This window comes from Durio zibethinus, chromosome 22 (assembly GCF_047325235.1).
Source record: "Durio zibethinus cultivar Kanyao isolate XHJ-2024 chromosome 22, ASM4732523v1, whole genome shotgun sequence".
Taxonomy (NCBI): Eukaryota; Viridiplantae; Streptophyta; class Magnoliopsida; order Malvales; family Malvaceae; genus Durio; species Durio zibethinus.
Genome location: NC_143183.1, coordinates 7891640 through 7908117, shown reverse-complemented (window position 1 = coordinate 7908117; position 16478 = coordinate 7891640). Strand labels below are relative to the sequence as shown.

Below are 16478 nucleotides of genomic sequence, written 5' to 3'. Positions count from 1 at the left end.
AATTTTATTTTTCTTTAAACCAAACATAATAATCTTACATTTCTTGAGTCAATAAAATTTAAGAATCACATATTTTTCTTCAATATCATTTTCTTTTGAAATTATTTATCAAAATTTAGTAATTCGCAATCAAATGTCTCTTTATAAATTGTGAATTTGGAATAACCTAGGATTGTAGATGAGATCATTTCAAAAACAACCTTCCTATAACCAAATATTGGTCCTAATTTTCAAGTTAACGTCACAACACAGCAAACTTTTGTCTTTGCATTCCAACATTCGTTGATACAAAATTTTGTTACCATCCCATAACCACACCATATTGGCTTCCATATTGTTAAATTTGGAGTTCAAGGCCACTCAATTTACACAAAGGAAAGGATCAACTTGAGTTAGTGAAAAACACTATATCGACGTTGGGGAAGAAGAAAACAAAAACAATGACAGGTTAATGCATGAGGGTGGTGCAGTGACAGGAGTAGATTTTCATGTTTATGTATTGACATATGATGTATATAATGTGCAAGCTGGGGATAGAAAGAGAATGGTCCCATTACGTCTCATGCAAATGCAATTTGTCTTTGGAGAAGCACATGCCTGATGGGGCCCCCTAAACCCACAGGCCACAGCATTTGGTGAGTCCATCATCTTCCACGTGACTGTGAGTCTAGGGCTCATCATCACTTCCTCTCTGCTTCACAGCCATCCATCTGTTATGTTTTAGCCACTTTGTGACGAAGCTCGACCGATTTGTTATAGACAAGGCATGATCCTCATTTACTCCTTGCTCTCAAAAGCGAAAGTGGAAGTGGTAGTATTGCGCATTGACTTTTCACATGCAAATTAAGTGAATCCCGTTTTGAATTTGCAAATTAGTTCCGGAGTTTGGTTACCGTCAATTCTGTTCAATTTCTGCCAAATTTGTTTAGGATAATGTTCCTGTATTAGAATGAAGTTTTGAATTTTCCATGAACCTTGAATTGCGCTATAGGAATTATATTGCATTGCCTGAATGGTATATTTGCCCTAGAATTACCGGACTCATCATTTTATAAATGTTTCAGATGATTAGGAAATGTGTGTCTAAATTTGAGATTTATTGTTTGGAGGAAAGTGTAACTACTACTCCTAGGCAAGATTTTAACCAGATGATGGTTGTAGTACTATTTAAAGCAATTGGGCAGAATTGCATCATTTTGGTTAAGACCAAAAGCTTAAAAGAAGAGTCATGATATCAGTGATTAATGAATTTATTTATGGTCATGTGGGGATGGCAGGTGGGAACATGAAAGAATCACTAATGCTGGCTGGCTGGCTGGCTGGCTGAGGAAAAAGCATGAACAGGGGAGCGAGCTGGCATCGAAGATAGCCACAACTGCAGAACCAAAAAGTGAATAAAAAGAAGGATTGTTCCCATTGAGAAAGAAAAAGCAAAGAAAAGTAGAAGTTAATAAAAGAAACATAACTGCTGTTTGACTGCTATGCATCATCTATAACAAAGTCTTTCAATAACTCGGAAGTATGACATTCATACTATCGTTTGTATGAGTTGACACATTTAAAAAAAAAAAAAAAAGAAAAATTCATCAAATCATTAAGACCTATAACCCAAAAGACAAAAGAGTATGTAGAGACCAAGATTGACGCTGGGGAACAGAAGGATGGACCAAATGGCGGTTAAAGATGGAAATTAGGTGAAGGTGAGAAAGACCAGAAAGCTTAATAGGCAAAAAAGAAAGAAAAAATGGGCAACCCTTCCGCACCTGCTTCCAAGACAGATTTTTTTTTACTTGAATTGAAGCAAGCCGAGGTTGAGAAAATAAACAGATTGACAAACAGAATGAGTGGAGTGGGTAGGACAATATGATGACAATGTGTAAAAAAAATGTCCTCTTGTCAAAATATGTGATGATGCGGGTATTTGAGTAAAGAAACTATGGATAGAATATTGGATATTTTGGTAGGTGGTGCTTTAAATTTTTTAGAATGATGGAAAAAGGGGAAAATAGAAAAGATTGTAAATGGCCCTTTTTTAGCCAATGTAATTGATTGGGGGGATATACTAGCATTGCCTGCCTTTGCGGCAGGGAAGAGCACCAGCATTGGAAGTCATGGCTCCAACCATGGAAGAGGCCTTGGCTCCTAAGCTTGAGGCCCTGGCATAGCTGGCTGAGGCTCCTGCTCCAGATGGAGTGAAGTAGGCACCATTAAGCAGCAAGTCTCCTTCTGACCTCCAGTTCCAGCTCTTCCACTGGCTTTCAGCTGTCTCCACTCTCTTGGTGACCTGCTCAAGCCAATCAATCAAAAAATGATCAACATATTCAGGATGTGAATCTCACTGTGGGACTAAAAGAATGAGACTGAGACAATGCCTCCTTTGCAAATGGGTTCGTTGGAGCTGCATATCTGTTACCCTGGCTGTTGATGGTAGGGTTTGCACTTCCACCGATAGCATACATTTCCCAGTGAGTGTAGTCATTGTTCACCACATGGAAGTACCCATGCCTACACCTGCATTAATCAAAATCCAATTCATTTATCAGATTACCTTTTTTACTTCCATTGAAATTGACAGGATAACGAACGGGTTTTTAAGGTGAAAGGTTGAATTAACTGCACTACCTCGGCATTCTCTGGATAAGTCCCTTTCCGAAATGGTTGTAGGCAATGGTCACCTGCATCTGCTTGTCCCTGGTGTAAGAGTCACTGTGACCCAGCAACATCACCTACATTTAATCACAGATGCAAAACAGTTCTTTACCATTAATAAGGATGCTACATATTAAAATTGAGTTACAAGAACAATATGCAGCAAAATTACCTCATTATGGTGGGTGAAGTGGTTGTTGGAGATGGTAATGGCAGTTGAGCCCATGATAGCATCAACAAGACCATCAGCGCAATTAGAGAGAGAACTGTGATCAACCCAGATGTGGCTGGAACCAAAGATGGAGATTGCATCACCATCAGCCATTGTCCTCCACCCAAAGTGAGACGGTGAGCTTCTCACCATGGCATTGCCAGTGGGTTTACAGTCATGAATATGAAGACCATGAATAATCACATTAGTAACAAATTGGATTGTGATACATGCCCCATTAGCAATATGTACGTTCACTCCACGACCATCAATGGTCTTAAAGCTGTTCATAATCAATTCCTGCTTCAATGTAATAACCATATCCCTCTTGAACACAATCCAAAGAGGCTGGTCCTGGATCACAGCATGACGCAAGGTCCCAGGCTTGGGGTTAACAGGGTCATCATCATTAGGGTCGGTGACAACATAGAAGCGTCCATCACGGCCACCAATTGAATTCCTTCCAAAACCAATGCCACAATCAGCAAGTCTCTTCCTGTTCTTTTGCCAATTAGAGTCGCAACGCCAGCAATCATCAATGGGGTTACCGGTTCCACATGAGAAGAACCCCAACTTCCTCCTTTCAGTCACATTGTGAATATTCCTGCCATCATATCAAATGTACATTTATACATCAGGCATTATTATTAAATGTTACTATTAACAGCGACTAACATTAAAATCATAATTTGTCATTGTCTAAAATTTCCTGGTTGTAAAAGAATTATTACTAACATTTCTGGTTTTACTATTGAAAGTTTGTCGGTGGGGGTAAATTAGCCCCACTTTCCATACTACCTTCTGCAGAGGAGTGAGGACCTTAATCAGATCCCAATAGGAAAGGTAATGCATAAACAGACAAAGGGTTTGTCAATTCATGAGGACAATAAGGTTTCCAGATATAACGGCTAGGAATGATGCTTCGATTCATTTTAAAGAAAAGAACCAAAAGAGAGTGTGTGTATGTTTTTAGCTTGTCCTTTTGCAGCAAACAGGAAAATGCTGTTGTTTGCCAAAAAGAAAAAACCTAAAAAAGTAAAGGAAAAAACAAAAGATCTGCAATTTTAATTACTAACACAGATACAAAAAAAGAATCCGTTACCCAATTTTTGTTTTCCTCTCAAAAACTATACCATAGTCCAATTAACAATAGATTGAGAAAATGACTTTCTTTGTTTCCTTCTGCCTATCATAAGCAGTTGTACTATACATTTATAATTAAAAAATAGAAAGAAAATAAGGGATAGTGATTGAAAATAGGTAAAAAAAAAAAGGGTTGTCAATTATGTCATTATATTTATGGGAGAGAAGTATGTTGCAATTTGCATGAAAAGACAATTAACGTGAATCTACAGTCAATGTGATGTAATGAAACTTTAATTATAATATAAGAGGTTAAATTGTTAAAACTTAAGAAAAAAGTGAGTGATTTGGACATTTTCTTTGAATAAGCGTGTGAAAATTTTTTGTACCCTCAAGTACCTGTAAAATGACAGTATTGGATTGAACAAAAGAGAAAGAAAGAGACAGGAACGTGTAACACGGATCTGACCAAAATAGTGGTGGAGCTCAGAGTAAGGGATGGAGGGATGTAGTAAAACAACAATATGATAAACATGACATGACCAAGAATGTAACAGATTTGAGAACGTGACAGTTTTGATTCCCTCGGATTCGCTTTTAATCACTAACAATGACAAATGGTGTTTGGTAAAAACTAACAAACCCGAAGCAAATAAATACTACTAATACCACATCTACCATAATAAATTTGCGCTCTCTTACTTGTAAACTACTAAAAAATCTAAAACCCAAATCCTTCCCCTAACATTTACTAGCAGTTAAATTGAATAAATATCAATTTTAGCTAAAAAAAAAAAAAAGGAACTCTTATATTATTTGCTTGAATGTTCGTATAGATGAAGTAATGTTAAGGTAAGAGAAGATTGAAAAGGAGAGACGCACATGTCAATGATGGTCTCGACCTCGGTTGCTACGGCCTCTGGGTCAGCCACCGCATGCTCATTCAATAGCTCAGCCTCTTCTGACCTGAAATTACAAACAAACTCACTGAATTAAAAACCCAAAACCAAAAACAAACAATATGTGTACATTACAGCAAGTACACTGCCCAAAGAAGACTGTTCACCCAAGCTCCCAAAACTGTTAAAAAAGTGTTTCGAGGGCGGAAGAGAGAGAAACCGCGAGGCGACCCGTCAGCGGGAATTTCTAAAATGGCCTTTCACATTATAATACGAACCTCTTTTTTTTTTATTGGATTTGAAGGGTAATTCTAGCTAACCAACGAAAGAAGGAATCTGAGTAACGGAATAAACGGTTGAGATCTAGGGATCTGGATCTCAACGGCTGGGATCGTTATTTTGTTGTTAGAATGGATAAAATAGTACCGTTCCCATGATCCAACAGGCCAACCATACACGAAAGAAGATAAAACGAACGGCTGAGATCAGTTTTTAACCAACAAAAAAAAAGTAGGCGCAAATAAAGAGGAAAAAAAGCTAGTGTTTTGAGCTCTCCTTTACCTGGCTGCCATTGTTGAGTTCTTTGAGCTCTGCACCTTCTCTGTCTCCACATTGCTGTAAAATATATTTATAAAAAACAAATAAATATGGGAAATATATAATAAATAAATAAATAGATTTTGTATTATTTTGTAGTTAGGAGTCATTTTCATTTTGCATTGAAAAAGGACAGCGGATCTCATTTTCTAAGTGTTGGATGAAAATTTTGAAGAGGGATATTAATGGAGTCGTTAGAAACATAATTCCAATTTGTTGTTAAGGATAAGATTCATTTTTCAAGAATATTTTCAAGATCTAGCCAATCAAATTTCTACATAATTTAGATAATGTAGGTTGAAATTTTGCAAGACAAAACCCCCCAACTGAAAAAGAAAAAACAGAGGAGCCTCCGTTTCTTTCTTTTACTAAAATAATACAGAGAGACTGTAGATAGAGAAAGCTTGAAAACTGAAGTTGAAAAGAGAGACCTGGAAGCGTTGTCTGTCCGTACAGTGGCCATTGCTCCAACAAGAAACACAAACAGAACCGCTAAAGAAGTAAAAACCCATTTCTTGGAAACCGCCATTGCAACTTTCTCTTCTTCTTCGGTACTCAAAAGCTTTCTCCCTCGTTTTCTCTGTATCCAAGCAGACAACCAAACGAAAAGAAAAATAGACAAAAGCTGAGGAAGAGAGAGCAAAGAAAAGAAGAACAAGGAGACGAAGCAGGAAGAGTCAGAGTACAAGCTCCAAGAAAACGGCTTTTATAGAGCCACGAGCAGGAAAAAAACCGCAAGAAAAAAACAAAGACGACGCCGCTACATACCAAGCTATTAAACGTTACCGTTTTCTTGTTAGGTTTACCTTTTAGGTTTACTTTAACCAATTATACCTAACCGCCATTAACGGTCTCCCTTGCTCCCTCGCTATCTCAGGTGCACATCGTAGGTTCTGACTTGCCATTTCACTGAAGTTAAACAAGTTCAATTTTACTATTTTAACCTCGGGATAATGCCACGTCAGATATTATAGGCCGTAAGGGATAGGGGAATCGGAATGACACGGTTTCCTTCTGAATTTGCGGTTTTGAATAAAGTGTAGTTAGTGAATTTATTATAGTTTTAATTAAAAATTTAAGAGTTAAATATAAAAATTACTTTTGTATTATATTTTTTTATTAGTTTATATCTAAAAAATTTAATTTTTAGTTTGATATTTCAATTTTAATTCCGTCATCTATTTTAATATTTAAGATTAACATTATCATTAACTTTCAATTATGATATTAATATCTAATAAAATAATGACATATGAAAAAAAAAATTGAATCGGTATCACATAATCAATTACTACCTCAATATTAAAAGAAAACTTTTTTTAAATTAAAAAAAGTTAAAAAAAAATTTTAAAAATCTGAATATTTTAACAATCATAAACAAATTAACAAATTGAAATATTTTAACAAATTTTAAAAATATGAAAACTTTAAAAATTAAAAAATTTTAATAAAAATTCAAAAAATTTCTAAAAAATTAACAAAATAAAAATTTAATAAAACTAATTTTTTTTAATTAGAAAAGTTTTAAAAATTGAAAATAATAAAAATCTATTTTTTTAAAATCTAAAAATTTTTAAACAATTGTAAAAAGTTTTTAAATTTTCTGAAAATTTTTCATTTTTTAATGTTACAATTTTTATTTTTCTTATATATTTTATGAAATTTTTAGATTTTTTATTTTTATTGGATTTTTATTAAATTTTAAATTGTTTATTTTTCAATTATTTATAATTTTGTAGCATAGTTCAGATTTATGAAATTTTTTATTTAAAATTTTAAGAATTTTTTTTATAAATTTTAATATTTTTTTAAAAAAAATTAGAATTTTTTTAATTTGAAAAATATTTTACTATAGATTTTTTATTTTCAATTTTTTAAGTTTTGTGAATTTTTAAAATTTAAGAAAATTTTATTTTTATTAAAATTTTCATTTTTTTTATTTTTTATTAAAATTTTAAAAGTTTTTAATTTTTTAAAGGCTTACATGGCAATTAATAATATGACTTTGATTGAACTTTTTAAAATGTATCAACATATTATTAATTGTTCATAACATATTAACAAGTTAACTAATAACGTTAATTTGGAATAACAAAGTGGATGATTAAATAAAAGTTCGAATAACAAATTAATAATTTTAATTTTTTAAAGTATTAAATTGACAAAAAATATATAATATAGGGATTAATTTTATATTTAACCTAAAATTTAATTGAAATTTTAGTGGAATTAAAATTACATGTGCGCCAATCACGGCCTTAAGAAGGTTGGGAAATTTTGATTCCAAGCAAAGATTAAACTAGTCGGGGAACGAAATTGTCCTCTTTCTTTTTGTCTCACAAGGCTGTTTTCAGATATAATAACGAGTTTCCTTTTTGTTATGTTTGTTTTTAAAGGAATGTATATGACCATGTTTGATTGGCGTTGAAATAGGAAAATTAGTAATTCAACTGACAAATTCACTTCATCAATTTAATGTTCATGAGCCGAACAATATGTCGACTGAATTTGACAAGCCCTCTTCTTCCACAGTAAATGGTTTGGCCATTTAGATTTACAATTTTTTTATCCATGATGCTTCATTTAGACACATCATTTTCTAATTCGAAATTATTCAATAAAAAATTATTTCATACATTGTTGATCCAGGTTTTTTTACTCTATTACTATGAGAAGAGAATTGCCACGTACTTGTTGATAATATATATATATATATATATATATATATATATATACTTAAAAACATGCTCATGTTAGTTTTTTTTTTTTTTTTTAACCTCTTTAACATATTTTTAGAGTTGAAAATTTTTTATTGATGGTATATTAAAAAATATTAACTCATTAAGAAAATGAGATAATTTTTTATACGTAACTGATAAAGTTTTTAAATTTCATAAATAATATTAAAAAAACTATCATATATCTTTCAAAATATATATTCATTTTCTAATTTTTTAATTTACTTTAGATGAATATGTGATAAATCTTTCATTCCGACGATGAATTCTAAAAACTCTTTCGGTGGTTCTGTTGGTATATTCTAAAAACTTTGACGTTTAAGATAATTTATCCATCTTGAATGTATTTTGATTTCATGTCCTCCATATACCATTTATTAAGGCAAAAAATAAAAAAATCTTTGAATAAAAATTCCATAATCATTTAAAATTTTATTATTTTATTACAATCAATTAAATCTTCAAGCATATATTTTTTATCAATTGAACTTTTATTATATAAAAATTAGTTAACCATCAACATTTATTTTCATCCAATCGATAATTCAATTAAGATTAAAATAAATATTTAAAGATTAAACGAATTCAAAATTAAAAAATTTAAGATTTAATTAATTACAACAAAATATTAAATATTTAAATGATTATTAAATATTTATTCGAAAGATTTTTTTTAATCCTTTTACCATTTATTAACCATTTCAAAGTTACTATTTGACAGTCTAAGGTAGCATCGTCGTAACAATCCATTTTAATTATTGTTGTGACGTTTTGCTTGAGAAAATTTTTATAGAAATATATTTTCCAATGAAAAAAACAAAATCCCGAGGGAAATATCCGCTTTTGTATTCAATTACAAGAGTCCAATTTGTGGTTCAGGGCGTCATGTGATTCCTTCTTTTCATTTCTTAAAAGTATTTGATTTCCAAAGAAATATTTGATTTCCTTCAGTCATGCAAAAAGTCAGGGCAGTCAAATTACGGTCACATTTGATTGTATAAAATTAAGTATTTTCAAAGCAAAAGATAATAAAAAGATATTAGTTTAGTACCAGAAAACTTGGCAAAATGAACAAAAGAGAGATCGATCATGCTAAGAAAATGCATGATTCAAGGAAAGGAAACTCATAGCATTGTGGTTATTATAGTCAAATTAATGTTCGCAATTAATTGATTGATTAAATCGACATCCAATTCAATCTATGATCCTATTATTACAACATTGCTACTAGTAATAAGAATTCTAATAGAATAGTTGATTATCATCGTATATACGCTATCATCTTATATACACTAGTATGTTGAAGTATTAAAATTTTAGTTGCGATAAATTTTTTATTTTAATGTTACCTGTCATAATGTATAGATCGTGAAACTATTGTTAGATATAGATAAGAAGAGTCGTCATTAATCTTTTTTGTTTAGGTGTGATTGGTTACCTAAAACATATTTTGATCCATAAAGCTAGATGTTAAGTTCAAGAGTTGGTTAATGAGGAAGGTTATAACACCTCCTATCCAAAGGATGATACCAATTTGATTTTAGATTATCCAAGCCTTGATTATATTTGTAAGTTACCAAATTATTTAATATTAAAAATTAATCTTAAAATTATTTCAATAGTTTGGTAGCAATTTAAGATAATTTTCTTACCTTAGGAGTATTCATAGAGATTAGTATCCCATTCTGAAGAGGTTCCGTTGTCAGATTTGTTAATTTATTTTATTTCAAGAAAATTAGTAAAGTCTCTCAATAGTTTGATAGAACATACTTTAAAACAATCCTCTAATAATTTAGAAGATAAAAATTATTTTTTAAAAATTTTTTTAAAAATGATTTATGAAATTTCTCAATAGTTTGGTGGATTACATTTTAAAAATTAAACCCATAAAAATTTTTCAATAGTTTGGTAGAACTTATGAATTTATTTTGTAAGGATTTTATTTGAAAAATATCTTTCTTTTTGTTATGGAATTATTTTTTTTCTTTTTTTTTTTAAAAACTGATTTATCTTCAAAAATAAAATAACATAAATAAAATTTCTTAAAAAAATAAAACTAGAAAAAATTAAAAATAAAATGAGTTAAAAATAAAATAAAATAAAATCAAAAAATAAAAATAAAATCAAAAAATAAAAATAAAATCAAAAAAGGAAAACTTGTGATTGGGTCGGGTTAGTACCAAGGTCAACATGCAGATCCTTTTTGGGTCACTTATGGGTCAAGGCTTCCAAAATGTTGTCATTCTGGAATAGTATAAAAGGCACATCTTCAGCATTTTCCTCAGACTCGAGCCATTCTCTTTCTAGCTTGAAAATCCTCTGCCTTCTCTCTAAAACAACCAAGAACCATGCTAAAAAGTTTCATCGAAAACTAAAAGGCCCATTGGTTTTTAGAGATATTGTCAAAAAATTCAATCGAAAACTAAAAAACTTGTCGGTTTTTGAAAAACTTGCCAAAATTCCACCAAAAAATTCAACCTCATCGAAAAATTCAAATGTTCATCCTAAACCCAAAAAAATCCTAGATTTCTCCAAATTTCCCTATATTACTCCCAGATTGCTTCTAGAATTCTCCAGAGTCTTAACCCTACTTTTAAAAACCCAAAATCACACTCAAAGACTTTAAATTGAACCCGTAAATCCCAAAATCAAAATTCCCGAATACCTTACTTGCCCAAAATTTCTCCAGACCTTTCTTTCAAGGAATTTCTCTTCGTGTTTGTCTTCTGTAGAGTTAGTCCAATTTATAGGCAACTTTAAGATCAATTTTAGAAACCTAACAAAATCAATCCCAGGCTTGAATTTTGGTATTGAATTCTGTCTAGATGGGATTTTATGTCCCAAATTTTCAGTAATCACATATTGATATGATCTTGCATTAAAATTTTGACCATGTGGTGGGTTCTAATCCTAATATTTGATTTCACTATCCACGTGCATATTGCACAAAAGGAAAATAAAAAAAAAAAATAAAAGATAATAATAATACTAATAATAATAAGAATAAAAATAATTAAAAAATAATAATAATAATATAGCAATAATATAATAATAGTAAAGTAATATGATATACTATAGTATATAATAATGGTGATAAATATATAATAATAATATAATATATAATGTAGTAAACTTATAGTAATATCCAGGTCAATCAACCTCATTTCGTTTTGAACATAGATGGGTCTCTACAGCTATGCCTCATTGCACATCATTATTAGATAGAGATGATGTAAATACCTAGACACCTATTTTGCTCGAGTCAAATCAGCAAGCGAAATCGATCAAAATTGAATCTCTGATTGAGAGAATGATCTAGATTGAACCAAGACGGAATGACTGGGATGGTGTTGTGATTTTGAAAAGTGATCAAGACTAAGTCAAGATCATATATTAATGACCAAGACAATGCTACAAGCCTGAATATGATCTGACCTATGCCAAGATCGGATGATTAGGACAATGTCACAAGTCAAAAAGTGATCAAGATTGAGTCAAGGTTGTAGGTTAATAACCGAGACGATGCTGTGAGTCTGAATATGATCTAACCTGAGTCGAGATCAGATGACTGAGATAATGCTACAAGTCAAAAAATGACTAAGATCGAGTCAAGGTCGTAGATTAATGATCGAGAAGATATCATTAGTCTGAATATGATCTGATCTGAGCCAAGATCAGATGACTGAAACATTACTACAAGTCAAAAAGTGACCAAGACTAAGTCGAGGTCAAATATTAATGATTGGGATGATGCTACGAGTCTAAATATGATTTGACCTGAGTTAAGATCGGATGACTGAGATATTGTTGCAAGTCAAAAAATGACCAAGACCCAATCAAGGTTGAATATTAAAGATTGGGACAATGCTGCAAGTCTGAATATGATTTGACTAGTGTCGAGATCGAAACCTATGATGAATGGTCATGTAATGATATGAATGTTTGCAAATGGAACATTTATTATGGTATTAAGGTTTCCACAACTTTCATCTGCATTCTTTGCTTTGTATCCTCTTAATAAGGAAACTATCCCTAAATGAGTAGTTATTGTTACCCTAAGGGGACCTTTTTACAGTCATTAATTTTCTTTTAATGGGAGGCATTCATCTTTGGTCCTTATCTCTTTCAATTTTTTCAAAGTAACAATGACATTATTCAATTATTAATCACTATCTTAATTTCAAAATATGATATGCAAGTTATGCACTTCTTCTATTCATGGCAAGGTATAAAATTATGAGAGAACAATAATATGGCTTTCATTTGTTCAGACAAGCAATAAATTACAGATGATGGTATAGAAACAAAAAGATAGTGGACAGGGATGGCAATTTGGGAATAGCAATGCCACAAGACAAATGATCAGATAATCATGACAACAAATCTCAAATTTTTTCAAAAATTCAATCAAAACACGATGCCCCGACACTTTAGAGCTCTTAAAAATTCAATGTCTCTGGCACACTCTTCAAGTGACGCTATCTTCATCTGAGTTTGCCTTCATTCAATTCAAGTCACTTTTCTAAACTTTTTTCCTTTTTGGTTCAAACCACCCTTTTGGCTTTTCAACTCAAAATTTTTCTTTGGGTCAAGCTGTCGTGTTGAGTTTTCAACTTGAACCCCCCCATTTTTTTTGGGGTTCAAGTTACCCTGTCGAGTTTTCAACTTGAACTTTTTTTTATATTCTTTATTCTTTTTTTTTAGGTTCAAGCAAAGTACTTTTTCACGATGTCAAAATTAATAGGGTTGGAAAGCTTATCACCATCCATTTTTGATAAGATTAAGGCTCTTCTCGAAAAGCTCTTTTTACAACATATGGTCATTCTCAATTTTTAGTCCATTTCCCTCTATCATCATACTGGCTTGGAAAGATTCTTTTCAATACCAACTCTTCTTCTTGAAATTGATGAGGTTGGACCTTTTTGTCATGTGTTCTTATTGTTCTCTTTTGGTACAGTTGGCTATGGCAAATTGCTGTCAATATCTTTTCTTCAATAGAATTCAATTACTCATAGCACTTCCAAATCCACTCAGCTAACCCCACTTCTTTTAGGACTTTTAGAGATGGAATTTCCACTTTTAATGGCAATACAACTTTCATTCCATAAACCAAGGAAAAATGAGTTACCCTAGTAGACGTGTGCATAGAGGTTTGCTATGCATGTAGAGCAAAAAGCAATTTCTCGTGCCAAACCTTATATGTTTCAATCATCTTCTCTAGAATCCTTTTGATATTCTTATTTGTAGCTTCTACTACCTCATTCATTTTTTGGCGATATGGAGCTAAATTGTGATGTTTGATTTTGAACTGAAAATATACTTGCATTATTTTATTATTCAAATTCTTTGCATTGTTTGAGATGATTCTTTTTAGGAGCCCATATCTGTAGATTTTTTTTTTGATAAATTTGTAGACTACTGATCTAGTCACAAATGTGAAAAGAGGCAGTTTTGACCTATTTAGTGAAATCATCAAAAAAATGAATCTATTACCATTTGAAGCCTTTAGGGTAATAGGACCAATAACGTCCATCTGCTACATAAAAAATGGCCAAGGTGGTGCTATAACATGTAAAATGCTAGGTGGAGCATGGATTTTATTAGCATAAATCTGACATTTGTGACAATTTTTAGCATAATCGATGCAATCTTTTTCCATTGTCAACCAATAATATCTAACTCACATAATCTGTCTTGCCATCATATGCCCATTCGTATCGTTCCACACATGCCATCATGCACCTCGCTACCATCATACACCTCGTTATTGATCTTCTTGGCTTTAAAAGCATTTACACAACGTAATAATACTTGGTCTTTACCTTTTTTGTACAAAATTTCCTCATACAAAAAGAATCTTATAGTTAACCTCTTTAAGACCTTTTTGTCTTTTTCTGTTGCTTGATCCAGGTATTATTGATCCATTAGGTATCGCATAATGTCATGATACCAAGGGTTACCATCTTCTTCTTCCTTTAAATTATCATAATATACTGGCATGTCTTTGACATCTATTTTAATGGGTTGAATTTCAACTGTGTTGCCAATTTGCATCATCGTAGTTAAAGTTGCCAAGGCATCTGCTATTTGATTATCTTCATGGGGCAAATGTTCAAACTGGATATTTTCAAATTGTTTGCACAACTTTAAGATGTAATTATGGTAAAGGATGAGCTTCAAATTCCTTATCTCGCATTCATCTTTTAATTGATAAATAACTAAGACTGAATCTCCAAACACCTGTAACGTCTCGATTTTTTTGTCCAAAGTCACCTGCAACCCCATAGCACAAGCTTCGTATTTAGTCACATTATTGATATAGTAGAAGTTTAATCTTGCTGTTATAGGGTACTAATATCTTGTTAGAGATATCAATATTGCTTCAATCCCATGCCCTAAGGCGTTAGCAGCCCCATCAAAATACATTCTCCATATCTCTTCCCCATCATCATTTTTTTCTAACCCTAAGATGGCCATTAATTCTTCATCTAGAAAGTCAAGCTTCATAGGTTTATAATCATTAGTGGCCCTATCTAGCAAAAATTTATTAATGACACTTTTTTTTATTACTTTTAACTCACATATACTATGTCATATTATGAGAGCATCACTTGCCATCTTGTGATTCTTCCTGACAGTGGCTTATCAAAGATGCAATTAATGGGATCCAATTTAGCTATGGCCAAGTTGTATGATAAAGTATGTATTGCTTAAATTTTTTAGCTGTCCTAGCCAAAGCACAACACATCTTTTTGAGTACTGAGTACTTGGACTCATATTCTATAAACTTCTTACTAGGTAGTAAATAGCCTTGTCCCTCTTGTCAGATTCATCTTGCTACCCCAACCGCATTTCATTGATTTCTCATATACCACTATGTACAAAATTAGTGGTTTCCCTATAACAAGTGGTGCTAATATTGGAGGATTTGATAGGTATTGCTTGACCATGCCAAAAGCTTTTTGGCACTCTTCATTCCATTCACCAGGATTATTTTTTTAAAGGAGTTTGAAAATGGGATCACATTTAAATGTGAGTTGAGAAATGAATTGAGAGATATAGTTCAATCTGTCCAAGAAACCTTAAACTTCTTTTTGTGTGCTTGGTGGGGATAAATTTTGGATAGCCTAGATTTTGTCCAGATCAACTTCTATCCCTCTTTCATTGATTATAAACCCTAATAACTTCCTTGATTTGGCTCCGAATGTACATTTGGTCATATTCAATTTAAGTTGAAACTTTATCAACCTCTCAAATAATTTTTTGAGATTGATTACATGATCCTCTCTCTTTCGGGATTTGGTGATCATGTCATCCACATACACTTCAATCTCCTTATGTATCATGTCATGAAAAAGTGTTACCATAGCCCTTTGATAAGTTGCCCCAGCGTTTTTTAGTTCAAAGGGCATAACCTTGTAACAGAAAGTTCCTAACATAGTGATAAATATGGTCTTTTCTATATCATCTTAGGCCATCTTTATCTGATTATAGTAAAAAAATTCATCCATAAAAGAGAACACTAAATGAAGAGCTGTATTATCCATTAGTGTATCTATGTAAGGTAAAAGAAAATTATCTTTTGGACTAGCTTTATTTAGATTTCAATATTCTACACATATTCGTACCTTTACATCCTTCTTGGGGACAGGTATTATATTAACCGCCTATTTAGGATATTTGGCTACTTGTAGAAAGCCTCTATCAAATTATTTCTTTACCTCTTCTTTGATTTTCAATAACATCTCTAGCTTCATCCTTCTCAACTTCTGCTGCATCAATTTGCATTCCAACTTCAAAGGTAACTTGTGCTCTACTATTTTAGTGCTGAACTCGAGAATATCTTAGTAGGACCAGGCAAACACATCCTTAAATTCCTGAAACAAATCCTCTATCTATTGTCGATCAACTACTAAAAGTGAAGCACCGATCTTAACTTTTTTTTTATTTTCAGCATCACCCAAATTGATCAGTTCAACAACTTTTTGATTAAGCTCAATGGACTTATCTTTTTACTCAACTAGCCTCATTAAATTTGAAGACAAAGTGTATTCCTTAAAGTCTTCTTTAGTATTAAGTTCACCGATATTAATCGAATTTTTAAAATTAAACCTCGGATCATTGTCATGATTACCTTCACATTCCTTTGGGGACCTAAAAGTTAATAGAATAGGAGATATTGGCAAGAAATTTTTGATGGGAGGATGAATGAATAGAAGAAATGGATAAAATGCATGCTCTTACTTTTATTAAAATAATAAAAAATAAAGGGCTCAAACATAAGAGTTCATTCTAATGCTT

The 16478-nt window shown here is 31.9% G+C and overlaps 2 protein-coding genes across 3 annotated transcripts; both read right to left on the bottom strand.

Annotated features, from left to right (window-relative positions):
• Window positions 1-118: 118 nt before the first annotated feature.
• On the bottom strand, window positions 119-6118 carry LOC111307309 (putative pectate lyase 1). 2 transcript variants are annotated; one of them, XM_022905323.2, is made up of 7 exons: window positions 5871-6118; window positions 5404-5457; window positions 4826-4909; window positions 2822-3464; window positions 2623-2726; window positions 2373-2511; window positions 119-2284 (listed from the first exon to the last, which is right to left on the bottom strand). In XM_022905323.2, the coding sequence occupies exons 1-7, from the start codon at window positions 5966-5968 to the stop codon at window positions 2063-2065; spliced, it is 1344 nt and encodes a 447-aa protein (XP_022761058.2). In that variant the 5' UTR covers window positions 5969-6118; the 3' UTR covers window positions 119-2062. The 2 variants fall into 2 exon arrangements, with proteins under 2 accessions (XP_022761058.2, XP_089608162.1); XM_089752036.1 differs by lacking the exons at window positions 5404-5457; window positions 5871-6118 and adding an exon at window positions 5010-5128 and having other exon boundaries at window positions 1393-2284.
• Window positions 6119-14090: 7972 nt separating this feature from the next.
• LOC149512524 (uncharacterized) lies at window positions 14091-14684 on the bottom strand. Its single transcript, XM_089751464.1, has 2 exons — window positions 14559-14684; window positions 14091-14450 (listed from the first exon to the last, which is right to left on the bottom strand). Exons 1-2 carry the CDS (start codon window positions 14682-14684, stop codon window positions 14091-14093), a joined length of 486 nt encoding a protein of 161 aa, XP_089607590.1.
• Window positions 14685-16478: the final 1794 nt, after the last annotated feature.